The 27,724-nt window shown below is 44.5% G+C and overlaps 1 protein-coding gene across 2 annotated transcripts in view; it reads right to left on the reverse strand.

The window, feature by feature from the left end:
• LOC147120906 (protein phosphatase 1G-like) overlaps positions 1 to 27,473 on the reverse strand; it is a 64,115-nt gene extending 36,642 nt beyond the window's left edge. Inside the window, exons 1-6 of one of the 2 annotated variants that reach the window (XM_085979381.1) lie at positions 27,127 to 27,473; positions 17,993 to 18,062; positions 15,179 to 15,264; positions 11,045 to 11,171; positions 5,929 to 6,440; positions 69 to 242 (exon numbers count right to left, since the gene is read on the reverse strand). In XM_085979381.1, the coding sequence (XP_085835507.1) occupies positions 69 to 242; positions 5,929 to 6,440; positions 11,045 to 11,171; positions 15,179 to 15,264; positions 17,993 to 18,062; positions 27,127 to 27,237 (1,080 nt within the window). In that variant the 5' untranslated portion in view covers positions 27,238 to 27,473. The remainder of the gene's footprint in view (positions 1 to 68; positions 243 to 5,928; positions 6,441 to 11,044; positions 11,172 to 15,178; positions 15,265 to 17,992; positions 18,063 to 27,126) is intronic. The other variant, XM_085979387.1, reaches the window with a different exon arrangement.
• Between the last annotated feature and the right edge of the window lie 251 nt (positions 27,474 to 27,724).

The following is a 27,724-nucleotide window of genomic DNA, read 5'->3' on the forward strand; positions in this document are numbered from 1 at the left end:
TTCAGATTGGCAAATGGGATAATAGTACATTCTCTTCCGATTTACAGGGAACACCCGCAAGATCATACCTCCTCTTTACCATCCATTCCGGGCAATATAATCTCGTCCTCCTCTTCTGCATCATCACTGTCTTCTTGCTCCTCCTCTTCTTCCTCCTCCGCCTCCTCCTCCTCTTCTTCCTCCGCCTCCTCCTCTTCCTCTTCTCCTTCACTGCTGTATTCCTCCTCCTCTTCACTGCAATCCTGCCGATGAAAGATTTAACAAAGCTCAAGTCACATAGTAGTCAAAGCACTTTTGGTCAGAGCAGTAGAAAAATAGACAACTGCATTATTGGTAAAGAATCATGGAAAATTAAATTGAATGTGTTAGAAAGGCTTCGTGGTGCTGCAGCTTGTGAGTCCCCAAAATAGCTGTAGGAAAAAATAATCTAATCTCTTTCAGTTCTTCAATCTGGTGAATGCTGTGCTCATAGTAAAATGCTAAGGAATTAACACTTTTTAATCATCAGTGCCGGCATTAAGCAGTCCCCAAGTCAAATAAAGCATAGCCAGCTAACTGCAGAGCAAATCTTCCACTACTGTTCCCCAGCCTCAGAACAGTATACTGTACCTCAAACTGATTTCTTAGCTATTAGAAGAATTTAACTAAACCAGAGATACTGTGAGTACCAAAATAATACAAAAAAAACTACAACATTACAACAGGTTTTTGTTTCCCCTGGCTGGGGAGTCTAGAACTAGGGGGTCACGGTCTCAGAATATGGGGTCGGTCATTTAGGACTGAGATGAGGAGAAATTTCTTCACTCAAAGGGTTGTGAATCTTTGGAATTCTCTACCCCAGAGGGCTGTGGATGCTCAGCCGTTGAGTATATTCAAGACACAGTTCGATAGATTTTAGGATACGAAGGGAACCAAGGGATATGGGGATAGTGCGGGAAGGTGGAGTTAAGGTCGAAGATCAGCCATTATCTTACTGAATAGCAGAACATGTTCAAAGGGCTGAATGGCCTACTCCTGCTCCTATTTCACATGTTCTTATGTAACAATAGCAAAAGGGTTATTTATAACATTTTATTGAATTTTATAAATGTGGTAGCGGTAGGGTTGCGAAGGGGTGGAAAGTTTCCGGTAAATTTCTGGAAATTTTCCACGGGAAGTTTAGCTTGGGAATTTTGCCCAAAAAACCACATGCTAGCATAATTGTTTTTTTTTGTATTTCTTTCATTTTTTTTCCCCCACAGGTCCTCTCTTAAAATTACTAACAGAGATGGAATCTTAATTATTAAGGAATTTCTTAATCAATATATGTTTATCTTCTTACAGTACTTGGCTTATTTTATTTTAGATGGGTCTTTTTTGTGGGGGTTCAATAAAGTTCAAAATTATAACCTAAATAAAGTTTTGAAAGCCTGTTTTTATTTGTATGGAACAGTATGTCTATTTTGATGACAAAGATAATATAAGGGTCAGAGACAAAAACCATCAGTGTGCAAAAAAACTCTTAATTCCCATGGAAAGTTTCCTCTTTTAAAAATTCCTGGAATTTTGCAACCCTAGGTAGCGAAAACAGATTGACAAGAAGAAAAAGCAGTTCTCAGTAATGTCACCAGTGCTGATCCAGACATCAATGCAGTTCACATTTCAAATTATTTCCAGCAAATTTATACAGAAGCTTGTGCTGATTAGGCAACATGGAATATAAACACAATATACAAAGTCTTAGGATACATAGGAACAGGAGTAGGCCAGTGAGCCCCTCAATCCTGTTCCGCCATTCAATTAGATCATGGCTAATCGGTGACCTAACTCCATATACCCGCCTTTGGCCCATATCCCTTAATACAAGTTATATCCCACTCCTGACACTTGACTGCAGCTCCCAAGTGTTGCAGCATATGGGATACAGATTGTATGAGTTTTTAGTCTAATCTTAATCTCCTGCTCGCTCTCCATACTATTTAATATTGATCTTTTACAAGCTATCAAATTCCCTTTTAAAAGGAATGTACAGACTCTGTTTCAACAGTTTGTGGTTGACAATGCCACCGTCTAACCAGCTTGTGTAAAGAAATCTTTTGCGATTACCTTTAATTTACGTCATATCACATCACCAACCAGTGGAATTAATCCCACTCTTTACCTCAGCATAATCCAGAACTCCAACAAGTCACCTTTAGTCACATCAGCTTAAATGAAAAAAGCCCCAACTTCTGAAGTCACTCTTCGTAACTAATTCCTCATCCGCACCATCAACTTTTCAATTGGTTTTATACCCATTCTACAATGGGCTGCCACAAACAGTACACAGTACTTTAACTGCGTCCTAATTAAGGTCTTCTACAATTTCAAAATGACCTCTGTGCTTCTGTATTCAACATCTTCAGATACAAATCCAAGGATTCTATTTGCCTTTATTTTTGACCTCCCTACTTATGCTGCTTCCTTTAAAGTGACCTTAAATCGATGGACCATTATCCTCATCAGGAGTCTCTTGCATGGTACCTTACCAAATGCTTTCTGAAAATCCACTGAAGGTACATCAATTTTATTCAGCATTTCTTTTTCCTTTGTACAGTAGAGAGACAGAGGAAAGCATACATCCTCTTAGTTTCCAAGGACCAAAGAAATGCACAGCAACTGCAGTAAGTCACAAAAACACCTCAATCTCCAGGCATTAAGGGGATCCAAACCAGAACTTGCTAATTTTTTTGCACAAATATTTTGTGCTAGAAAGTCAACTATTAAAATAGCAACGGGAAACGATTCTAGCAGCAACTGCCCAGGGCATCGCTCAGCGTGTTCCCTTATTGATTGGCTCAAGGACTCATTGGTGAATTTCTTTCAGCTCTTCTGCATAAGCCACGGAGATCTTCATACCTTCAATGTGCTGTCTCTCTGGACTCAGCCCACAAAAGGCATCCACCTTCTTTGGAACAAGATGCCGTTTACAGGAAATTTCATACACCAGCGTTTGCTACCATGAGCAAATAAAATATCAAATTAACCTCAACAGATATCCATCAATTGCTCCATCAATAGAGAGAGAGCTGCACTGCCGGAGGTGCCGTCTTTCGGATGAGGCGATAAACCGAGGCTTCGTCGGTCCTCAGGTGGACGGAAACAATCCCACGGCATGTTTTGAAGAGGAGGGGAGTTATCCCCTGTGTCCTGGCCAATATCTATCCCTCAAACCAACATCACAAAGAGATTATTGGTCATTCTGGGTCCATCAATATACTAAAAACAATGAGAAGTTTATTGACACAATTTACATGCATTCAGATTTTTAAAAAGACTTGAAAGCAGTTCTAGCCTTGCTAGATTCTGCATTACTTATGTACTAGTTATCCGATGTTAGTTGGTTTAATCGCACAGCTGCTACTTCAGAGTGTTGAAGATGCTCAAATGTGCTACAGATTAGGATCAGTAGGTCGCACTCTCGCCTGAGTCAGAGGGTTGTGGGTTCAAGTCCCTCTCCAGGGACTCGAACACAATAATCTAGGCTGACACTCCAGTGCAGTACCGAGAGAGAGCTGCACTGTCGGAGGTGCCGTCTTTCAGAGGAGACGATAAACCGAGGCCTCGTCGGTCCTCTCAGGTGGACGGAAACAATCCCACGGCACTATTCTGAAACGGAGATGGGGAGTTATCCCGTGTCCTGGCCAATATCTATCCCTTAAACCAACATCACTAAAAGAAATTCTGGGTCTTTATCACATTGCTGTTTCTGGGAGCTTGCTATGTGCAATTTGGCTGCCACGTTTCCTACATTGCAACAGTGACTACACTTCAAAATTTTCTTCTTCTTAGGCAGTCCCTCGGAACTGAGGATGACTTGCTTCCACATTAAAAATGAGTTCTCAGGTGGCTGATTAGTCCAATGCGGGACCTACAGTCTCTGTCACAGGTGGGGCACTTCAAAAAGTACTTCATTGGCTGCAAAGCACATTGGGAAGTCCTGCGGTCGTGAAAGGCGCTATATAAATGGATGTCTTTCTTTTCAGGAAAACCTCAGGTTTGACCATGGTCCATGCTTAGTTGACTGACCTCGCCATAGAGGCAGAGATATATAGGTGTGCGAGCACAGGGACCATGTTAGTCGACCAGTTTACATGGGGAGAATGGCCCATCAGACAATGCACCAGAAAGCTGCGAGGACGAGTGGAATTGTAACCCGGCATAGGTTGGTGCTTTCAGAAAACCACGGGTGAAAAGGAAATAGGAAGACAAAGGGAAAATGAAAGCCGATCACCACAATGCTTTTACTTCAGGGCTTTGTCACATTTGACTTACAGCGTTGCAAGGACCTGATTAATTTAATTAGTACTTCCGTCAGGTTTTCACACCTCAGCAAGAACACTTACTGTCCTGCAATAAGTAAACAGATCAGGAGTTGGGACATTTCCTCAGATTAGATTTTTTTGGGTGGAAAGGAAAGCGGTTGTTAGGGCAGGGACTGAAAGAGCAGGGAAACTACTCTCTTGGAAAATAATTAGCAATTAGAAGAGCTTCCGTACCCAGCTATCACAAAAGCAGCTATAGCACATCAGCACACCCTAAAGCCCAAAGCCAAATACAGGAAACTCTTTTTTATCCGGCACTGACGTGGTGCCGGTTGATCAAAAAGTCCAGACTAAAGAGAGATATACTTACCAAGGTACGAGAGCCCCGTACACGGCCACAGGTGCAGGAGCCCGGTTACACGGCCACAGGTGCAGGAGCCCCGGTTACACGGCCACAGGTGCAGGAGCCCCGGTTACACGGCCACAGGTGCAGGAGCCCGGTTACACGGCCACAGGTGCAGGAGCCCCGGTTACACGGCCACAGGTGCAGGAGCCCCGGTTACACGGCCACAGATCCAGGAACCCCGGTTACACGGCCACAGATCCAGGAGTCCCTGTTGCACGGCCACAGATGCAGGAACCCCGGTTACACGGCCACAGATGCAGGAACCCCGGTTACACGGCCACTAATATATAGTAAAATTATCTGAACCTACTCCTGAATTTTGCCGGTTGAGAGAGATTTCCGGATATTTAGGTGTCGGCTAAAAAAAAGTTTCCTGTACTGGGCTACAACAGGACAATACTGAGCAATCCTACTTTTGTCCAAGGGTCTGAATACTCTTGACATTACTGAACACTTGACTGGCAGACTGTTAAAAAGATACATCTTCAACCCCTATCTGTCTTTCAGATGAGATGTTAAACTGAGGCCCTGACTGATCTCTCAGGTGGACGTAAAAGATCCCATGGCACTATTTTGAAGAAGAGCAGGGGGAGCTATCCCCGGTGTCCTGGCCAATATTTATCCCGCAATCAACAGCACAAACAGATTATCTGGTGGTTATCACATTGCTGTTTGTGGGAGCTTGCTGTGGACAAATTGGCTGCTGTGTTTCCTACATTACAACAGTGACTGCACTTCAATGGCTGTAAAGCGCTTTGGGACGTCCTGAGGTCATGAAAGGCGCTATATACAGGAAACTCTTTTATCCGGCATCGACAGGACTGGCGTGGTGCCGGTTTATCAATAAGTCCAGATTACAGAGAGGTATAGTTAAAAGGTACGAGAGCTCCGTACACAGCAACAAATCCAGGCTTCCCTGTTGCTTAGCAACAGGTGCAAGAAGCCCGGCCACAGACCAAGCGTCCCTGTTGCTTAGCAACAAGTGCAGGAACCCCCGATTACACAGCCAAGAATCAAGAAACGGCCACTAATATGAAGAAAAACTTAACTGAACCTACTCCTGAATTTTGCCGGTTAACCAAGATTTCCGGTTGCTTGGGTGCCAGTAAATCGAGAGTTTCCTGTACATGCAAGTCTTTCTTTTTCTCAAGTCCACAGTTCCCTCACTTGCCCTTAATAAAGGCTGAGAGAATGAGAAGCTCGTCATGGAGAAAATTGGAAAAGAAATTAAATAGCTACCTCTTCACTGTCTTCCTCTTCTTCTGCTTCTTCAGATTCATCCTCACTGTCCTCAAAGAACACCGACTTGGCTGCCCGCTGTGATTTGGCAGACGATGAGCAGGAGGGTCCAGCATCAGCAGTGGACGATGACACAACAGCCTCTTCGGAGGTGCTCTTGTCGGCTTTGGCAGCTTCTTTATCTAAACCAGAGCCAGTAGTGCTGCCCCCACTCCCCAATCCAGCTTCCTCGCCTCCGCAATCAGAGCTCGAGGAGATCCCCACAGCCGCCTCCGATTTCCCATTTTTGCTCTCTGTCTCACCCATGCCCACTTCACTGCTCTCCAGCTCTCCGTTAATTTCCTTTTCAGTTTTGTTTTTATCTCCATCTTTGGGCAGAGGTTTCTTGACAGCGGGTGAAGTTTTGCTCTTTGCATGTTTGGCACTGTTCTGGTTTTGTCCATATCGGGTGAGTAATTCTTCAATCGTCATTGTAGCCTCTTCGTGTAAAAGTGCAGCCTCCTCATGGTCAACTGAAGGAAAAAAAAGAAACACAGAAAGTTTGCTGAACTATGATGGGGTGGGCATATCTTATTAGTTACAAATGGGCTTAGTGTATTGGCACTAATATGCCGGGGGAGGGGGAGAGAGAAGGGGTAAAATGCATTTACCGTACATGCTCAAATATAATCCGACCCACGTAGAAAATATCACCCCCCCACCCCCAAAAGAAAATAATCTACAATCTCATGCGAATTCACATTACAAAACTCCTATAAGAACATAAGGCGTAGGAGCAGGAGATCATTTGGCCCCTCCAGCCTGCTCCGCCATTCAATAAGATCAAGGCTGATCTGATCTTGGCCTCAACTCCACTTCCCTGCCCGCTCCCCATAAACCTTGACTCCCTTACCATTCAAAAATCTATCTATCTCCACCTTAAATATATTCAATGACCCAGCCTGCACCGCTCTCTGGGGAAGAGAATTCCAAAGATTCACGAGCCTCAGAGAAGAAATTCTTCATTTCCGTTTTAAATGGGTGTCCCCTTATTCTGAAATTATGCCCCCTAGTTCTAGATTTCCCCCCCCCCCCCGCCCGAGGGGAAACATCCTCGCTGCATCTACCCTGTCAAGCCCCTTCAGAATCTTATATGTTTCAATAAGATCCCCTCTCATCCTTCTAAACTCCAGTGAGTATAGGCCCAACCTGCTCAACCTTTCTTCATAAGACAACCCCTTCATCTCCGGAATCAACCTCGTGAACCTTCTCTGAACTGCCTCCAATGCAAGTATATCCTTCCTTAACTAAGGAGACCAAAACTGTACGCAGTACTCCAGGTGTGGTCTCACCAACGCCCTGTATAGTTGTAACAGGACTTCCCTACTTTTATACTCCATTCCCTTTGCAATAAAGGCCAACATTCCATTTGCCTTCCTAATTACTTGCTGTACCTGCATGCTAACTTTTCGTGATTCATGTACAAGGACCTTTTTGCTATCTAGCAAAATTCTCATCTTTATGCCAGCTGCAGAGTCCACAAGTACATTTTCTGTTCTTTCATTTTTACCAGTGCACACCTATCCACTATTGTTTCACTTCTTCAGCACGGTGATATTTAAATACTAACTTTCCCTATCGACCTCAGTTCCGTCTCCCATTGCCAATTTTACATTTCCTCCCCTTGTATCTATTGCCTCTCCCTATATCCATCTTCCTGGGCTTTTTCCTCATTTTTAAAATCAATGCCGGGAGCTTAGATTGAAGTTGGGAATCAGAAGGGAAGGCTGCCATTTAAAGATCACAACACTGTAGGCAAACAGCATTAAACAGGTTACAAATAAGACGAGATGAATGTACTACTGGGTGTGCTATCTTTTTCAAAATTGAGTTGCCAAGAGAAGCTAGGAGGGAAACGCGAGAGGACTTGATCTGCATACAAGTCAATCCCCCCTGCCCATTTTTAGATTCCAAACCGTATAGGGGGCGATTTTCCCTGGATATTTTAGGCACTAAAGAGCCTCCGAGGTAGCCAAGATGGGGCCTTAAGCTGAAATGGCAGTTTAGCCCACATTTAGCGCAAGACGCCATCTTGGTAAAGGAGATGAAGCTTGCGCAAGGAACAGCCGCCCAAAGGACCTTTAAGGGGCTGATTGCCACTTAAGTCACCTGCTAGCACTCATTAATGAGGCGGCATGGCATTCTGGTGGCTAGCACTTGAAATAACACTCTCTCCTTACAGCGACCAGCTGATTGGGAGTAAACAAGTCATTGCAGAGGATTGAGTGCTACTTAAAGATACATCAGCTTTTACTCTTCACTTGCTGCTGGAGGTCTGAAGAGTAATTTTGAAGCACATCAGGAGATTTTCCGGGACACTTCAACACTCTAGCAACATTTATTCTGGAAATTCTCTGAGAACTTCACCTAAAGAGAGTAAGTGCTGTGCTACTCTACATCATTGGACACCTTATAGGAGTCACCAGGAGAAAAGGAATGCTTGGTCATCGGCATCGTGCTAGGGGTCGCCCTTGGTCTGCAGGAGGAACGGGAGGACGGCAAGAGGCCAGGCAGAGCAGCACCAGCTGCTGCAGGAGAGGGGGACAGGAAAGTGAGGTAGACTCCTTTCCCCCATGCAGGTACAAGACATCCCTCCTCCTCTGGACCTCCTCCACCAGGAACCTCCGTGCTGCAGCAGAGAACCCTGTGCACCATCTCCCTCGTTCCCCAAGCTATCCTGAAACATGCCGCTGTGTGTCAGCCAGCACACTCCACTCCTTCAGTGGAAGTGGGTGGGCGGAGCCCACATATGCTGCTCCATGAAAATTGTGTCTAATCAGCGCTCAAGTGATAAACCTACAGGTGTTTGTTTTAGCATCCCAAGCAAGTTGAAATGGTAAGCACCAATATTGGGTGCTAAAACCACTGTCAAACAGGCGTGTTTTATTAGCAGAGCACCCATTTAGCGCCTGTTTCCACCATTTCACCAAAATAACCCCATAATCTTATACGCAAGTCTACACAGCACGTAGTATGCTTTATATGTTGTACGACTTGCTTCTGTGTGATACCTTTAATCAGCCACTACCACCTGGGACAGACCTGTAATCACCAGTACTTCACCCTACTATTATATGGATTAAAAAGCCTTCTCTAGACAGATGTTTGATTTGTACTAAGTGTATAAAATTATATCCCTGGTTATTTCTCAGCTCAAGCGGACCTATGAAAAATTCGCATGATCGCCATTACACTTTATTGAAATCCTAGTGACAACAGCGATACGGTTTAAGCATTGGTGAACAAAGTGCTGAGTTTAGAACTACTTCTCTGTTGGCTCAGTACATTAATGTAGCAAAACGAAACAACCTATTCATTGTTAATATAAACCTAAATGACAATCTCGGTCAAGTGCATTACTGATAGATTGAACTGACAAACATATCCAGTACATTTGAATGACTGTAAAACTTGTGGGGATCAACAGACATGCAATGTTCACACTTTACGCTATGTAATTCAAATTGAGAAACACATTGTACACAAGTAATAATTTACTCTTTAACAAAAAGGAAGACCTTATTTTAAATTACTGCTGATAATTAATTTAACATCTCATTTCAGCTTTTATTACTTTCTTAAAGTTGGATTGTAGCGCACTGCAGCAGAGTGCCTGATAAAAGGATTGCTTCTGTACTATTTTCCCACAAGGAAGATCACTTGAATTTGTACGTTTATTGCATTAGAACTATTGCACCAAGCTCATTTAGGGCAAATTCCATGCTCAAAGAATGGCAAGTTAAATATTTTAAGATAGTCTTTCTCATTATAAAAAGAAAAAAAAGCCATTTTGTCCAATAAGCCTTTCAATATATCCTTCTGTCTTCTCCCTCCTGTGGAAATACATCAAGTTATCTCTTGAACCTATTAATATTTGCTTCATTAGCCTGTCTGTATATGCCTCGTTCTTTTTAAAGTAGGTTGCTCTTTTACGTTTTATATTTGTTGGGGAAGGAGGACAACAACAACTTATATAGTGCCTTTAATGCAATAAAACATCGCAAGACGCTTCACAAGAGAGTTAGCAAAAAAAAAAAAATCAACACCGAGCCATATATGTTACGGCAGATGACCAAAAGAGGTAGGTATAAAGGAGCATCTTAAAGGAGCAAAGATGAGGAGAAACAGAGAGATTTAGGGAGGGAATTCCAGAGCTTTAGGCCTCAGCAGCTGAAGGGACAGCCACCAATGGTGGAGCGATTAAAATCAGGGATGTTCAAAAGGCCAGAATGGGCAGAGTGCAAAGATCTCAGGGGATTATATAGCTGGAGATTAGAGATAAGATGGGGGGAGGCCATGGAGGGATTTGAAAACAAGGATGAGAGTTTTTTTTAAATCGAGGCGTTGTGTAACCAGGAGCCAGTGTAGGTCAGCAAGCACAGGGGTGATGGGTGAGCGAGACTTGGTGCGAGTTAGGACACGGGCGGTAGAGTTTTGGATGAACTCAAGTTTATGGAGGGTAGAACTAGGGAGGCCGGCCAGGAGTGTGTTGGAATAGTCAAGTCTATTAATAGGCAAGGAGGTAATATGGTGGGAAATGGGGGAAAAAAAATCAAATTATTATAAATAGTTGCATAGTTCTTGGGGAAAGCTGCAGTGCTGGTTTGTAGCAAGTCAAATCACAAGGCACGCAACCAAAATTGAATTCCTTAAAGTCTTTATAGCATTGTTTGTGTATTCTGGTCCTTAGCTATCAGTAGGCCGAGAATGGACTTCACTCCACTTTTTATTTATGATGCCACTCCCAAGCTTACAAACAACTTTTTTTCCTGTAGAATTTGAACCTTGCGTGTCTGGGTTCCACTCCATTCAAAAAATCAGTTTATTTCCAACTTGTGGTAAACCACTGTCATACCTGTCTGTGTCTGTATGTGTATTCCACTAGGTACAGGTCTGGACATGCCTCGGCTGACTCCTCCCACTATTCCAGGTATATAAGTGACTACCTCCCAGTCCCTTAGTATTCTGGACGGGTCGACCACTCGAGACAAGACCTTCATTCTTTAGTTAATAAAAGCCTGATTGTTACTCGCTCAACTTCAGTCTTTTGAGTAATTGATGGCGCATCACAACTTACCATCATCTTCATCAGCAACCTTCTCGCCGTCATCCTCCTGAGGTCGGCCTGCGATCTGGGCAAGTTCTTTGATGACTAGCTCCTCTGTAAGCTTGCCATCTATGGACAGAAAGGCATCCTCCAGCGCCTTGAATTCAAAAAAGGTAAAAAAACAAAAACAAATTAAGGAGATCTTACTATCAATTTATCACCTTCCCCTTCGCCTGGCACCTTCCCGTGCAAGCGGAGGAGATGTAACACCTGCCCCTATACCTCCCCCCTTCCCACTGTCCAGGGCCCCAAACACCCCTTCCAGGTGAAACAGCAATTTACTTGTACTTCTCGCAATCTAGTATACTGTATTCGCTGCTCACAATGCGGTCTCCTCTACATTGGGGAGACCAAACGCAGATTGGGTGACCGCTTTGCGGAACACCTCCGTTCAGTCCATAAGGGTGACCCCGAGCTTCCGGTCACCTGTCATTTTAATTCACCGCTCCATTCCCACTCGGACCTCACCGTCCTTGGCCTCTTGTATTGTTCCACGGAAGTTCAACGTAAACTCGAGGAACAGCATCTCATCTTCTGATTAGGCACTCTGCAGCCTTCCGGACTCAATATCGAGTTCAACAATTTCAGATCATAACCTCGGCCCCTATTACTTTTTTACTTGTAATTTTTCCACTCCTTTCCCCCCCCCCCCCCCGCCCTTTCCTTTTGTTTCTCTCTCCCACCTGGCAGCTATCTCTTGCCCTGCCAGTACACTTCACACCTAATCTCAGCCTATTACCATCTCGTCTGGCTTCGAATACCTTTTATTGTCTCTTTTTGTCCGATCACAGCCCTGCCTTCGATCTATATTCTTTTCTTTCCAGCTTTGAAGAAGGGTTTCGACCTGAAACGTCAACTCAAATTTCTCTCCACGGATGTTGCCTGACCTGCTGAGTTTTTCCAGCATTTTCTGTTGTTATTTAGGGTTTCAGAATACTGACCAGTCACAGATAAAAGTGTGGTGGTTATAATTGAGCATAAAAAAGGAACTTTTCTGGGGGTGGCATTGGAGGAGGTAGAGGCAGAGAAAATAAATCACAAAAACCAGGCTCTGTAAGAACTTATTATATGCCCTCATTGCAGTATATTATCCTTACAGAACGTTATAAAATTCGATAAATCACACCTGCGCATGTCTACTGAAACCATGCACTATTGGCCAACCCAGGAGGATAATGGCGAGAGCAGTACCAACTTGGTTTAACGGTAGCACTCTTGCCACCGAGTCAGAAGGTTGTGGGTTCAAGCCCCACTTCAGGACCTGTGCGCACAAACTAGGCGGATGCTTCGGTGCTGCTCTCGGGGACCCTCGTTGCCTGTTCCAGTAGACACAAAAGATCCCATGGCACTTTTTCCAAAGACACAGGAGTTCTCCCAGTGTCCTGGCCAACATCCATCCCTCAAAGCAACGGCAGCAAAAACAGGTCAACTAGTTGTTCATCTCATTGGTTGTCCATGTGTGCAAACTGGCCGCTATGTCTCGTGACAAAACGGCAGTGGCTGTTGCTTCAAAAAATAATTTATCGGCTGTGAATTGCTGAGGATCTGAAAGGTATCGTATAAATTCAATCAACAACCGCAATAGTTACTTCTTTTTTTTTTTAATTATAAAATTGTCTTGTAACACTAAAGAAAAACAGGAACAATGTTTTGAAAGGCTTCCTTTTCATCACAAATGACACAGGCCATTAGAAATAATGTTTGGCATAAGACCAGCAATCGGACACAATTACAAGAATCAGCTAGAAAAAAGGTACAGGAAACTTTGTGCTATCCGGAGGTTGAATGTCCGGCAGCTTCGATCTAACGGCAGAAATCAGCAGCCGTTTTGGTTAGGTTTTTTTTCTTCTCCTAGCATTCTTTTCACAGGCAGGCCCTGGAAAGCGTCCCTGTAGCTTAGCAACAGCTTCAGAGACGCTTCCAAGCCACGGGCCGAGTGTTGACAAGCTGTTGCTAAGCAACAGTCTTTGTTGTCAGATACGGAGATGAAAAGCTCCTATCTGATAACATTGACGCTGGTCTATCCGGAAGTTTTGAGGCAACGGCAGCAGCTCGGTCCCATGGGTGCCGGATAGCACAAAGTTTCCTGTACTTTGTAAAAGACTCATCTCTTCATTGGAAACTATCAGTAGAGCAGCATACTAAAAACATAATGAAGGTAATGGGTGAAAATTATCACTGGCAAATGTGACTGTGCTTCAATCAGAGCATGGGGACAATGTGAATACTTCAGACCAGTGGGAGTAGGGTCAACTGTACTGCCGCCACTGGATGCCCTTAATGAGTTTACATAACTCTTCAGAACAGAATTGCCCTGGACAATTGGCCTCGGAGGCTTCATTGGCCCTGAATTTGCAGTCGAAGGCTTCCCACAGGGAATTGCCTCTGATCCACAAATAAAATGCCCGTCTACCTGGTGGTCCGGAGACTCACGGTCCTGGGCCTCTCGGGCAGAGGCCCACATATCCGGTTCGCAAGCATCCCTGGGATCACCTGGGAATCCCCATTCATGTTTATCAGGATTCCGTATGTACGGAAACCCCCATAATTATGAATGGAAATGCCCGAAAAAATACCTCTACACTTCAAATAAATAAATCACATTTAAAATTAATTAACATTTAATTAAACATTTAAAACATTTAATTTTTTGAAAAATAAATTTACAGTACATGTTTTAAAGAGGCTAAAAATAAACTTACCTTATTTCACAGGTTTTTAAATCTATATATTGATAAAAAATTTCTGTTTTTAAAACTCTTACACTGGTAAAAGCAGGTCGTACGCAGATTGTACAACAGATCGCAAGTTCCGGGTTTTAGCGCGTGCCTAAACCTGGAACTTGCGTGGCCCTTACGGGCGCATGCGCACCTCGTACGCACCTCAAATTACGGCCCAACGTATTTCTCCGCCACACTCGCAAAATGTTTTATTTTTATTTTAAATTGCTCCCTTTCAGGTTGCCTGGCCACATACCATTGTCATACTATGTCAGCAGGCTTCCCGGCCCCCTCAATGCCACAAGAGCCGATTGCGGAGGTGAGCGAGCACGGTCCGGTGTGACCCCTTCCGTTTACTATTGGAGAGGCACCAGCTACCCGTTTGTACACACAAAAACAGGTATGATTTGGGGAATCGTTGTACTCAAGGTGGGGTGCCTTAGCATTGGGGAATGGAATATTTTCCCATTTCAAGTATCCAAGTGAGATTACCACTTTACTGCCAAATTAAGGGGCTCTTATTTGGGTTTCAGAGAGCTCAAATACACTGCATATTGGACCCAAATAGCCAGAGACTTTATCCCATCAGCCCAAGCAAAAATTCAAATCCAAACCCCAAAGGAGAGAACGGGATAGATAACCCAGCCACTTGCCCCAACATTCAGCAATATCCAAGCTGAAAAACGTGTCATTTAAGATAAATAACTTGACAGCATCACAAATTCTCAGAGGGAAGCCGTGTCTGAGGGGGAAGAAAAACTATTTTTAATGAACTAATAAGGATCATTAAAGACGAGGTCACCGATTACTGTCATAAATTCTGGGACTTTCTGGTGATTTGTTAAAGGCCAATTCCCAATCTTAGAAGAACACCCTCCCCACCCCCCATCGTACAGAAAAGTGGGTGCCATAATGCATGCGCATCACATTCATGACGTGATGCAGTCCGTGTTGTGTCATGTACACCATACAAGGTACATGATGACTTCATTAATGTGATGTGCGCATCATTTTCAGCTCTAAAGTCAATGCAGAATTGCCCTCAGTTGAGTTCAGACAGTTATTAGTGTGTGTTATCTTAGGGGGCATTGGCACATGATACTCAATAGGGTATCTGTGCACGTTACAGTGATGTTGCAAATAAAACCTTATTTTCGCTGAATTTACCCCCCTCCCCATCTCATTTTCACACGGCTTTTTTGATGCTACAAGTAGAATCTGAAAAACCTGGGTTTTTTAAGTTGGCATTAAATCCAATTTCAACTGTTTCCAGAAATCAAGCACTCAACACGGCTCATCTTACATCTGAACCAGTCTACTGTCACGAATGCTTTTCTACTCTGTGATTTCAAACACATTTTGTTTTAAATTATGAAAGTTATACCTTCTGCAATTTTCCAGTCCTGTAAGCCTGTTGCTCCTTAATAACATCAGGTAGATACTTCGCACAGTACAGTGCCACCTCTTCACCTGGAAGAAATAATAAATTTAGGGCTCCAATTTTAATCAACATACACGTTATCTTTTGAAAGGGAGGAAAGATGAATTCTGAGGGAGTGGGATGCACATTAGACCAGAGTTGGAAGAGCAGAGAATATAGGGTTGTAAATCATTACTGAGGTACGAAATCAAGCCTGTAAGTGGTGAAACCACAGATGTAGATTCCAGCAGCATTGAGATGTAGGCAGGACTGAGGGTGGGGTTTGAATCTCAGTCGTGGTTGAGCAGGACACCCAATCTCAAGGCCAACCTGAACAATGTGTACGTGTGGGGACGGGGACGGATGATCTGGGGGGGGGGGGCGCACAGGAGAGAAGGAAAGGTGGAATAGTTACCCGAGAATGTAGTGTTGGGCCAACCCAACAGAATGGCCAAGTCTTGGAGACGCTGAGCTGGAGGAAGTTGTGGCTCACGTCAGATTGCTCAGCGGCAGTCGTGGAGCCAAGGATTGTTGTGGAGGTGTACGGTTGGATCTCATTGGTATATATGGAAACTGAACCCGCACATATGTGCAACGTCACCAAGGGGCCAGCGTGTAAATGAGGAATATGAGGGGCCAAGGATTGATCGCTGGATGTGACTGCGAAGGCATAGGGGAAGCCACCATTGTGGGAAATGGCCTCTCCTTTTGCAAAACTATAAAAATGTAAGACACTGAAAATACCCTGTAGGATGGTCAGCAGTCGAAAGAGAAACACAGATTAGCATTTCAGATATTCTGATGAAGTGCCCTACCTCAACAAGTGTTTTTAGGTGCTATTCAAACAATTGAATTTTCAGGGCCTCACGCTTACTGCAGTAAAATGGTCAAAAATAGATGACTCCCTCCACTTCAAAATGACAACGGCACCCAGTTCAAGAATTAGAACACTTTTGTGGAATTTAGCTTCTTTCAATTTAATCTCTGTGGTGTATAAACTATTATTACAAACTTCAATCACAAACATTAAAGTCTGCAGAAATTACCAGAGAACAGAGTTTGCAATATAACTTGGGCTTAGTAGTTGCCATTACTACAAACTACTCAAAACTCGAGTTACAATTTGGATTCTTTTCAACATTTTTTGTGTGCAAACCAGACATACGAATTAGGAGCAGGAGGAGGCCATTCGGCCCCTCGAGCCTGCTCCACCATTCAATCAGATCATGGCTGATCTTCCACCTCAACTCCACTTTCCTGCACTATCCCCATATCCCTTAATTCCCCTAGAGTCCAGAAATCTATCGCTCTCAGCCGTGAATATACTCAACGACTCAGCATCCACTGTCCTTTGGGGTAGAGAATGCCAAAGATTCACGACTCGGAGTGAAGAAATTGCTCCACATCTCAGTCTTAAATGCCCGACCCCTTATCCTGAGACTATGCCCTCTCGTTCTAGACTCTCCAGCCAGGGGAAACAACCTCTTCAGCATCTACCCTGTCAATCCCCCTCAGAATCTTATATGTTTCAATGAGATCACCTCTCATTCTTCTAAACTCGAGAGAGTATCGGCCCAATCTACTCAATCCCTCCTCATAGGACAACCCTCTCATCCCAGGAATCAATCTAGCAAACATTCGTTGCAGCGCCTCCAAGGCAAGTATATCCTTCCTTAGATAAGGAGACCAAAATGTGCACAGTACTCCAGACCGCTTCAGTTATGATCTGAAACCTGCATTTTTCCACTGCCGACAATGCTGAGTTAGTGGAGGCCAGGATCTTACAATTAACCCTTGCTATAGTAAATTGCTTACTAAAAGTTACCTCGGACTACCAAGTCTCTTGTCAATCCAGGAGGCAGAAAACGTCAAGCACAATAACCACTTTGCTCAGTCTAAAACTACTTACAAAATGCTTTCCTCTTTAGATTTACAAACAAACATAGTCATACTATATAGCACAAATAGCAAATTATTAGAACTGTTTAGAGTCCACTGGTCTTCCAGCTTTTTGCAGCAAATGAAATGACAGTCTCTTGAAACATGCAAGCCAACTGCTTAAGGGGTTTGATTTACCCACACATACATCAGTACTGCCCAAAACTGATCAGTGAAAAATTCTTGTGCTTTACATCATTTAATCCCATAGCAGCCAAGTTACATTAGCTAACAAATCAAACACAATTGACGTGGTAGTCTGTTAATGAGTTAACACATGGCTGAAACAATCCCAAAATGTGTACTATATTTGCATGTAAAAGTTTCTGGAAGCCAGATGCATTCCTGTCTGGAGCTGCTGGCAAATGACAAAAGAAATAAATTATATATATCACAAGACAACCCCACACATTTTTCAATCGCTTGAGGTGGCCGGAGAGGAATGCTCCAGATTCTATTTTTTCCTTATTGGCCTTTATTTGCCACTCCCAGGAGATTACATCACTGGGGGGAGGGGGGGCGGGGTAGGAAGTGTCTAGTCATGATGCACCAGGCATCATGTCATTTTCGTATGTTCGTATCCAAGATTGCAGACTGTGTGGCAAGTCAACTTCCTGCAGCGCTGCACACAGGGAATCAAGACAAAGAGCAGTCTTCAGGTGAAACTGGGCAGTAGGGCGTGCAAATGTTTATTCAGTCCCCATTTTAAAAGGCATATACATGTCCTTGTTGATATTCCTGTCATAAATTCCTATGTCCACATACACACACTCTTGCATGTATGGATGCACAATAAATGACCCTGCAGGCAAAAAAATTCTATTGCTCACATTCTCTTACCTCCATGTCCATCATAAACTGCAAACATAGCAGTTTCAGTATCCAAATCAGGGATACAGTTGTGGGCATCCTGAAAAATATAAATTCAGAATACATTTCAGTTTGTACAAATATCTGAATAATGATCTGCCATGTTTAAATTGGAATCACCACATTACTAAGAAACTTGCTAACTTCAATAGTGTAACAGGTTCTCTCATCAGGCCTAACTGCCTGTATGTATTAATATCTTGAGAAATGCAAATGTGACAGTCTTCACAGCATCGATATTCCTCAAGTCAGCCATTGAGTGTCGTCAAAAGTAATGCAGATGCTCACAATAATGAAATTGTCTGATACATACCTTGAACTAAAGACGTGCTATCTAACATGCATGTACATGCCACCTCAGTCTATTAAAAGATTTTTCTTTCAGAATGCAAGTGTAGCAAACAAACGATAAACACATTTCGCAAATTAGCACATGCCCTCATGATTAGACCCTCTAATAACTCCTTAACCTTCAGCTGATCTGAGCATGAGGAGGGCACAATCTGGAAAATTTTGTACAGCTCCATCATAACCTCCCTGCTCTTATATTCTATGCCTCGGCTAATGAAGGCAAGTATCCCATATGCCTTCTTAACCAAAATAACAACAGAAAATGCTGGAAAAACTCAGCAGGTCAGGCAACATCCGTGGAGAGAAATTTGAGTTGACGTTTCGGGTTTGACCCTTCTTCAAAACTGGAGAGAAAAGGAACTAGATCGAAGGCAGGGCTGCGATCGGACAAAAGAATAAAAGACCCAAAAGAAGTAAAAGAGATTAGAAGCTAGACGAGATGGTAATATGCTGGGATTAGGTGTAAAGTGTACTGGCAGGGCAAAAGATAGCTGCCTTCTCCCAATCTCACCCCCTGCCGTGTGTTCACTATCCCCTCTGACCTTCCACTCTCTGACCCTGAACGATCAGTCCTCAGCAAAGGCCTGAGCTTCATCCCCTTACGCCCCCACCTCAATGAATTTCGAGCTCGGCACGATGCTGAGCTCTTTTTCCGCCGCCTTCGTCTCCGTGCCCACTTCTTTGGCCAGGAGTCTTCCCCCCGCACAACTGACCCTTTCTCCCGCTTGCAGAATTCCCATTCTACCTGGACCCCTCCCCCTGGCCTCTTACCCTCTCTAGATCTTTTCATCGCTAACTGCCGACGTGACATCGGCCGTCTCCATTTCTCTGCTCCCCTCACTCACTCCAACCTACCTCCCTCTGAACTTGCAGCACTCCATTCTCTTAGATCCAACCCTGACAGTCATTAAACCCGCTGACAAGGGTGGTGCTGTTGTTGTTTGGCGTACTGACCTCTACCTAGCGGAAGCTGAACGCCAACTCTCCAACACCTCCTCCTACCTCCACCTGGACCATGACCCCACTACCGAACATCAAACCACCGTGTCCAAGACTGTCACTGACCTCATCTCCTCTGGAGATCTTCCCCCCGCTGCCACCAACCTCATAGTTCCCCAACCCCACACAGCCCGCTTCTACCTCCTTCCCAAGATCCACAAACAGGACTGCCCTGGTAGACCCATCGTTTCAGCCTGTTCTTGCCCTACGGAACTTATCTCTTCCTATCTTGACTCTATCTTTTCTCCCCTTGTCCAGTCTCTTCCCACCTACATCCGCGACTCTTCGGACGCCCTCCGCCACTTTAACAGTTTCCAGTTTCCTGGCCCCAACCACTTCCTTTTCACCATGGACGTACAATCCCTCTACACCTCCATCCCCCACCCGGATGGCCTGAGGGCACTCCGCTTCTTCCTTGAACAGAGGCCCGGCCAGTCCCCATCCACCACGACCCTCCTCCGCCTGGCTGAACTTGTTCTCACATTGAACAACTTCTCCTTTAACTCCACTCATTTCCTCCAAATCAAAGGTGTTGCCATGGGTACCCGCATGGGTCCTAGCTATGCCTGCCTTTTCGTGGGCTATGTGGAACAATCTTTGTTCCAGTCCTACTCGGGTCCCCTCCCTCACCTCTTTTTCCGATACATTGATGACTGTATCGGTGCCGTTTCCTGCTCTCGCCCCGAACTTGACAATTTCATTCACTTTGCCTCCAATTTCCACCCTTCCCTCACCTTCACATGGTCCATCTCTGACTCTTCCCTTCCCTTCCTCGACTTCTCCGTCTCCATCTCTGGGGATAGGTTATCGACCAATATTTACTACAAGCCCACTGACTCCCACAGCTACCTGGACTACACTTCCTCCCACCCCGCTTCCTGTAAGGACTCTATTCCATTCTCCCAGTTTCTCCGCCTCCGCCGTATCTGCTCCGACGATGCCACCTTCCACACCAGTGCTTCAGACATGTCTTCCTTTTTCCGCAACCGAGGATTCCCCTCTACCGTGGTTGACACTGCCCTCGACCGGGTCAGTTCTATCTCCCGCACCTCTGCCCTCACCCCTGCCCCTCCCTCCCGGAACCACGATAGGGTTCCCCTTGTCCTCACCTTTCACCCCACCAGCCTCCACATTCAACGGATCATCCTCCGGCATTTCCGCTACCTCCAAAGTGATCCCACCACCAAACGTATCTTCCCCTCCCCTCCCCTTTCAGCATTCCGCAGGGACCGCTCTCTCCGAGACACCCTAGTCCACTCCTCTATCACCCCAAACAGCCCTTCCCCTGGCACCTTCCCGTGCAAGCGGAGGAGATGTAACACCTGCCCCTATACCTCCCCCCTCCCCACTGTCCAGGGCCCCAAACACCCCTTCCAGGTGAAACAGCGATTTACTTGTACTTCTCGCAATCTAGTATACTGTATTCGCTGCTCACGATGCGGTCTCCTCTACATTGGGGAGACCAAACGCAGATTGGGTGACCACTTTGCGGAACACCTCCGTTCAGTCCGTAAGGGTGACCCCGAGCTTCCGGTCGCCTGTCATTTCAATTCACCGCTCCATTCCCACTCGGACCTCACCGTCCTTGGCCTCTTGTACTGTTCCACGGAAGCTCAACGTAAACTCGAGGAACAGCACCTCATCTTCCGATTAGGCACTCTGCAGCCTTCCGGTCTCAATATCGAGTTCAACAATTTGAGATCATAACCTCGGCCCCTATTTCATTTTTACTTATATTTTTCCACTCCTTTCCTCCCCCCCCCCTCTCCTTTTGCCTTCTTAACCACCTTATCTACCTGTCCTGCTGCCTTCAGGGATCTATGTACATGCACACCAAGGTCCCGCTGATCCTCTGTCCTTCCTAGGATCCTACCATTCATTGTGTATTCCCTTGCCTTGTTAGTCCTCCCAAAATGCATCACATCACACTTTTCAGGGTTAAATTCCATTTGCCACTGTTCTGCCCATCTAACCAACCCGTCTATACCGTCCTGTAACCTGAGGCTTCCCTCCTCGCTATTTACCACTCCACCAATTTTCGTGTCATCTACAAACTTACTGATCATACCTCCTACATTCATATCTAAATCATTAATGTACACTACAAACAGTGTATCTTCTATATAGACCAACGTTAAGAACTTAAATATCAAGTATTTTTCCAGCCGCATCTATGGATGGCACAAGAACTGGCTTACAGGAGATACTGTGGCAGCTAAATGAAGGATGGGTGAAAAATCAACCCAATGTAAAACTACAATCTTGGCATTTGAACTTTAGCTATTAATTCAGTTTCCTCACGGCGTTGAATCATTCCAGCTGCCCCCCAAGAATGATCCAAACCAGATCTTTAACTTGTAATGAGACCCATGCGCTAAAAGCGCGTTGTTTCAACCAACACGTTTATACTTTCTATGAAAATCAATCACGTTGCCCAGTCTTAACCAGCAGAGTCTGGGGGCTCAAAACCAAGAGGAAAGAGATAACGAATAGACCATTAAAATATTAGTGTTGAGGCATGAACCAAATACATAATTCCTTGAAAGTGATTGTGGCTTTAGACGCCTGCACTAAAATGGTCATTAGGATTTTGGGCTTTATAAATAAGGGCATAGAGTACAAGTGTAAAGGAACAATTATAAATCTGTACAAAACATTAGTTAGGACAGTGGCGGTGTGTAGTTTTGGGCACCTCATTCCTGAAAGGATGTTAAAGGCATGTATACTGTAGCTGCATCAGGATGACAGTGCATGGGAAACAAATAGTTTGAGGAGAGAGAATGGGACCATTTCCACTGGAGCAGAGAACACCAAGAACAGGTTTAATGGAGGTTTTTTTTAATTTGATAAAAAGTGATAAACAACTTGCATTTATATAGCGCCTTTAATGTAGTAAAACGTCCCAGGGCGCTTCACAGGAGCGTAATGAGACAAAACTTTGACACCGAGCCGCATAAGATATTAGGTCAGATGACCAAAAGCTTGATCAGATTTTAAAGAAGGAAAGAGAGGTGGCAAGGTTTAGGGAGGCGATTCCAGAGCTTAGACAGCTGAAAGCACGGCAGCCAATGGTGGAGCAATTGAAATCGGGAATGCGCAAGAGGCCAGAATTGGAAGAGTTTGGCAGGTATCCGAGGGTTGTAGGAGGTGAGAGATAGGGAGGGGCGAGGCCATGGAAGGATTTGAAAACATAAATGAGAATTTTTAAATTGAGGCGTTGTTTAACCGAGTGCCTTGGAATAGTCAAGTCTGGAGGTATCAAAGGCGTGGATGAGGGTTTCAGCAGCGGATGAGCTGAGGCAGGGGCGGAGTTGGGCGATGTTACAGAGGTGGAAATAGACGGTCTTACGCGGTGGTGTCAACATGTGGTCGGACGTTCATCTCGGGGTCAAATAGGACACCAAAGTTGTGAACCGTCTGGTTCAGCCTCAGACAGATGCCAAGCAGTCTGACAATTTAGAGACTGTGGAGGGGTCTGGAGAGGTGGTGGCGAGGTAGAGCTGGGTGTCGCCAGCATACACGTGGAACCTGACGCTGTGTTTTCGGATGATGTCGCCAAGGGGCAGCATGTAGATGAGAAATAGGAGGAGGGGGCCGAGGGTAGATCCTTGAGGGGACACCAGAGGTAACGGTGCGGGAGCGGGAGGAGAAGACATTGCAGGCGATTCTCTGGCTATGACTGGACAGATAAAAATGGAGTGCAGTTCCATCCAGCTGGACGACGGTGGAGAAGGTTGGTTTGGTCAACCGTGTCAAAGGTTGCAGGCAGGTCTAGAAGGGATAGTTTGCCACAGTCATCATAGAGAAAGACTATTTCCTCTTGAAGGCCCTTCGCCACTGACTCCCAACAATTTAAAACTTAAAGAGCAAAAGAGGGGTTAGGAGATTTTTTTGTGTCGCGGGAGCATGGATGCTTTGCCAGAGTGGTTGAACCAGTGGCAGCTGCACATTTTAAAGGAAATTAGATAAATATTCGAATTAGAGGAAGATACAAGTCTATAGGGAGGACAGCAGGGCGATGTGACTAGTATTGTATTACTTTAGCACAAAGCCAACAGACATGATGGGCCAAATGGCCTCCACCTGTGCTGTAACGTCCTTTGGCTCTAACTCTTTTCCTCCAGATAAAGGGAAAGTCATCTTCATGACGTGGTCACCATGGACTATTTTGAATTTCCCACTACAACCTTTTCCCATTCTTGCATCCTTCCAATAATGCTGTGTCAGAGCACAGTAAAATAACTCCCCCAAACCACCTTACAGCCAGTCTCATCTTTTCCTGCATTTATATTAGCGTGGAGATTAAAATAGTCTAGAGTATGTGTCTTACTTTCAGAATAAAGATACTCTTACAATTATTTTTCCAGCTTTGGTCTCCTGGTTAAAACAAATTGGATAGGATACTTGCGTATGAATACAGCAAGACCAGCTACAGACATCGCATGAAGATTTAAAAAATAAATAAGGATATTCAATTTGTAGAGAATTATAAATGCCAGGTTTGGAAGTCATATGGAGACTCAAACGACCCTACTTTTAAAGTCACAATACAATCATGTTTTTATTACAGTACTTCATATCTTTCATGACACACTCTTTAATTGTTTAAATGGAAAGTGAAGTTCAGAGGAGCAACAGGATTAGTAAGGTGTTTGGGGGGAGCGTGTGGAGGAAGAGAAGAGGTGGAAATGGATAGATACCCTGACAGAGTGGAGGTATCAGTCAAATGATCTGTAACCTACTTAAAAGAAAGCAGGAAATTGTTAGATCATGTTAAAAATTAAAAAAAATTAGTCAGACAATACAAACGGGGTTACGGTAGAGAAAAGCTAGGGGAGGTAGTTGAAGGCATGGTGAAGGATTTAGATTTTGAAGAAGCTTTTGAAAGCGAGGTAACAAGATGGAAGAGGTTAGCAAGAGAATTCCAGAGTGCGGGTAAGGGGAGGGGGAAGGAACAGTCAAAGTTCCCTGATGGACTCGGAGAAATGACATTATTGGCATTTATATTGCACTGTAACATTTTGCGATGAGAATTTGGACAACAGACAACACTTGAGGTATTACTACTCTGCCTATAACCTGGAGAAACACACAAAGGCGTGGATAACTGGTGCTCTGAGGAATAGCTGCATCATTTTAACTGAAGTACGGCACTATAGGGCAGAAAAATTTGCCTTCACAGTTGGCAACTGTGGGGATAACGAAGTGCCTGCAAATAAAAGCAAAATCCACTGGAATTATTTTCAACACTGTAAACTCATACCACCAGCACGGAAGCAGCTACACCGTACACAGCAGATGACCCCACACAGGTGCTGACGGCCAACCCCCACAGTAACAAACCTCTTTGTTTGACTACACTGCCTGTTGTGACTTCCAGCAGACATGAGCTTTGATTCCATTGCCGGTATGGACCAGGAAACCCTGACCAACGTGGAAATTGACAATGCTGCACATGGGAGGGTGCTGCGCCTAGTGGATGCAGCAGTGAGGAAGAGACCCAAATGAACGGAGCCAGCCAATAGATGGAGGAAGAAGCAGCAGCCTCATCACAGTCATGGTGTCCAGTTCTGTGAAACTGTTGAGGAAGTGACTGATAACCAAGGCAGGCGTCCCAACAGAACTTTTCTCTGCGTTAAGTACTTGGTGGGCAAATCAGTAAGCAAACCACATTCACAGTATTTTGCAAAGTGACTGACTTTGCAATGCGCAATGTGTACAATGCTCAAGTTTCAACCATGTGCAGTGCAACAGTTGCTTTGATGCTTTCTGACCTTTTAAGTGTTGTTGTAGTGTTTTGCTGTCCGGTGTTTCATTATTACTAATTCAAACTATTGGATAATTTGAGCAAATGACAATTGAAATTAAAACGGAGTAGATTGCATTTTCTGACCTTAAAATTGGCAGTCAGCATACAGGGGTACTACACAATGGGTTATAGTCAATGAGCTAAATCATGACCAGGACATACTTCTGATTATGCACCGTGGGTTCAAGTCACCAAGAGAAGTGATAGAAAATAAAATAAATTTGACTGACCGTTTTAGAACAGTGGGATGTACAGAAATAATTTATCTGGCAAAGTTGCAAAACTTCATGCATGTTTCACTGCTGTAGTATTTTTCACAAATTCTATTGATTCAGTTAATTGACAAAAAAACTTACAATATTTGCCCTATCAGATTACCCATAAACCTTCAGGTTCTATAAACATGTATACCCTCTGTTTTACATCATCCATCATCTTTAAACACAAGAAAATCGATTATGAAAGAATGCAAGCAATTTGAGAAAAAGAGATCACTTCATGTGACATTGTACCTGTAATTGGAATTTACAGCAAATACTCAGTCAGAAGTCAAAAGTGTTGGTCTATGACTTTATCTGAACCAAATTATCATGCAATTCAGTGACTCACTTCGTTCATGCTTAGCCTGAAAAGGTACAGTGGAACATGTACTTAAGTGAGCTTTTAAAAAACAATTGTTTATAGCTGCCACACTTTGCGGTCCAGAACAGATAATACAAGAGCTTTATCGTCTATATTACAACCACCTAAATCCAATTATTCCCAACTGTAGTCACTACTGTAAATTGTACTGCTAACAACAGTTGGCCAGGATTGGACTAGAGTTAGAAGCTCCTCAGTCCGGTCAAGTGTTAGCCATGCATTACAGGTTAGTAGTTATTCCTGGCCAGTTGGAGTTTTGTCTTTCAAATCATATAATTACATAGATTCGGTGTGGAGACGCTTAATTTCTTGTATATACTAGATTACTTGCCAGGTGAGGATCAGGAGTCAGATACATTAATGTATCTTACACTGCTAAATAACTACTTGTGAAGGTTTCCACGCATAAACATGTGGTAATTATAGAGTGTTCTGAAAAAGCATCTGATTGAAACATTAACTTATCTTTTCAGATGCTGACAAACCTGCAGGGTTATTTCCAGCATGTTGTTTTTAATTCCAGATTTTCACTTTTCCTCTTCGCATTTTAAACCACACTGTCTTTTGCTATATTTGTTACCATCTGTACCTTCTCTGGTGGGATTTAGAGTCCAAGGTTGCCAGAGTCTCAATTAAATGCCCACCTGTGAATTGCAGGTAATTTGATCATTTTTGTGAATGACTGACAATGAAGTCTCACTCTACATAACACAATTGCTACTGGCACTACCTAAGAAAAAGTGTAATCTGAAACAACAGAAATTTTTTGGAAATAGGCAGTGGGTCAGTGTCTGAAAGAAAAATGTAGGTTACCAATTCTTGGAAAGTTGTGCATTTCCAAAAATACTACTGGCGTTAAATCCTGCATTTATTTAATCAAGTCTCTCAAGCATGAGAAAACAGGAGAGTCTCAACAACTTTATACATGGAACACTTTAAGTACAGCAAGAATTGTACTTTTGTTAATACACCTGCTTAACCGAATACACCTTTGATGCAAATCAATAGGCTGGCTGGGTCTTTTCTCCACGCGGTATTACAGAACAGTTCACTTTCCAGTTTTACTTAAACAATTTTAGATTACATGACGTGCCTAGATCCCCCCACCGTCGCTCACGGTTAACAATGAACAATGTGTTTGCTCCCATCTGCCAGTGAACGCGCGAAATAACGCGCGACAGGAAAAGATTGGATCCAGCACACACACACACACGATCAAACACCAGGCGAAGCCCAGTCACAAGGCCCCGGTGCAGATAACGTGTGTGGTGTGCATGCATGCACTCACTCACTCTGCACTCACCTCCATGGAAACCCGCCAGCCTTGCATGGCAGAGACGCCGAAGCCGAATTTGTCGGTGCATCGCTCGCACGAGCTCTTCACCGTGTTGGGTTGCGACAGGTAAGCACCCATGCTTCTTCAATAACCCCCCCGCCGCCTCCTCCTCCTCCTCTTCGCTCTTTCTTTCTTCCAGCAAGCAAGGCCAAGGCGGCAGCAGCAATAGCAGCAGCACCTCCTCCTCCTGTAGCCGCAGATGGGTTTTCTGGCGGGCGGGCTGATTGACAGGCACACGGATGGGGGAACCGGCGCGGGCGGGGGGGTCAGAGCGCACTGACAGCCAATGGGAGGGAGAGAGGGAGCGATCACCACGGCAACCGGCGCGGGGGGGGGTCAGACCGCGCTGACAGCCAATGGGAGGGAGAGAGGGAGCGATCACCACGGCAACCGGCGCGGGGGGGGGGTCAGAGCGCGCTGACAGCCAATGGGAGGGAGAGGGCGCGATCACCACGGCAACCGGCGGCCCTGAGATGGCGGCGCGCTTCAGCCGCTGCTCGCCCGCACATACCGACTTCATTCAGTAAAATCTTTTGCGTTTTTGCTGAAGGGGATTTTTTTTTTT

The sequence above is a fragment of the Somniosus microcephalus genome, chromosome 3 (assembly GCF_052327205.1).
Source record: "Somniosus microcephalus isolate GS21.2 chromosome 3, FLI_Smic_1.0, whole genome shotgun sequence".
In the NCBI taxonomy this organism is placed as follows: domain Eukaryota; kingdom Metazoa; phylum Chordata; class Chondrichthyes; order Squaliformes; family Somniosidae; genus Somniosus; species Somniosus microcephalus.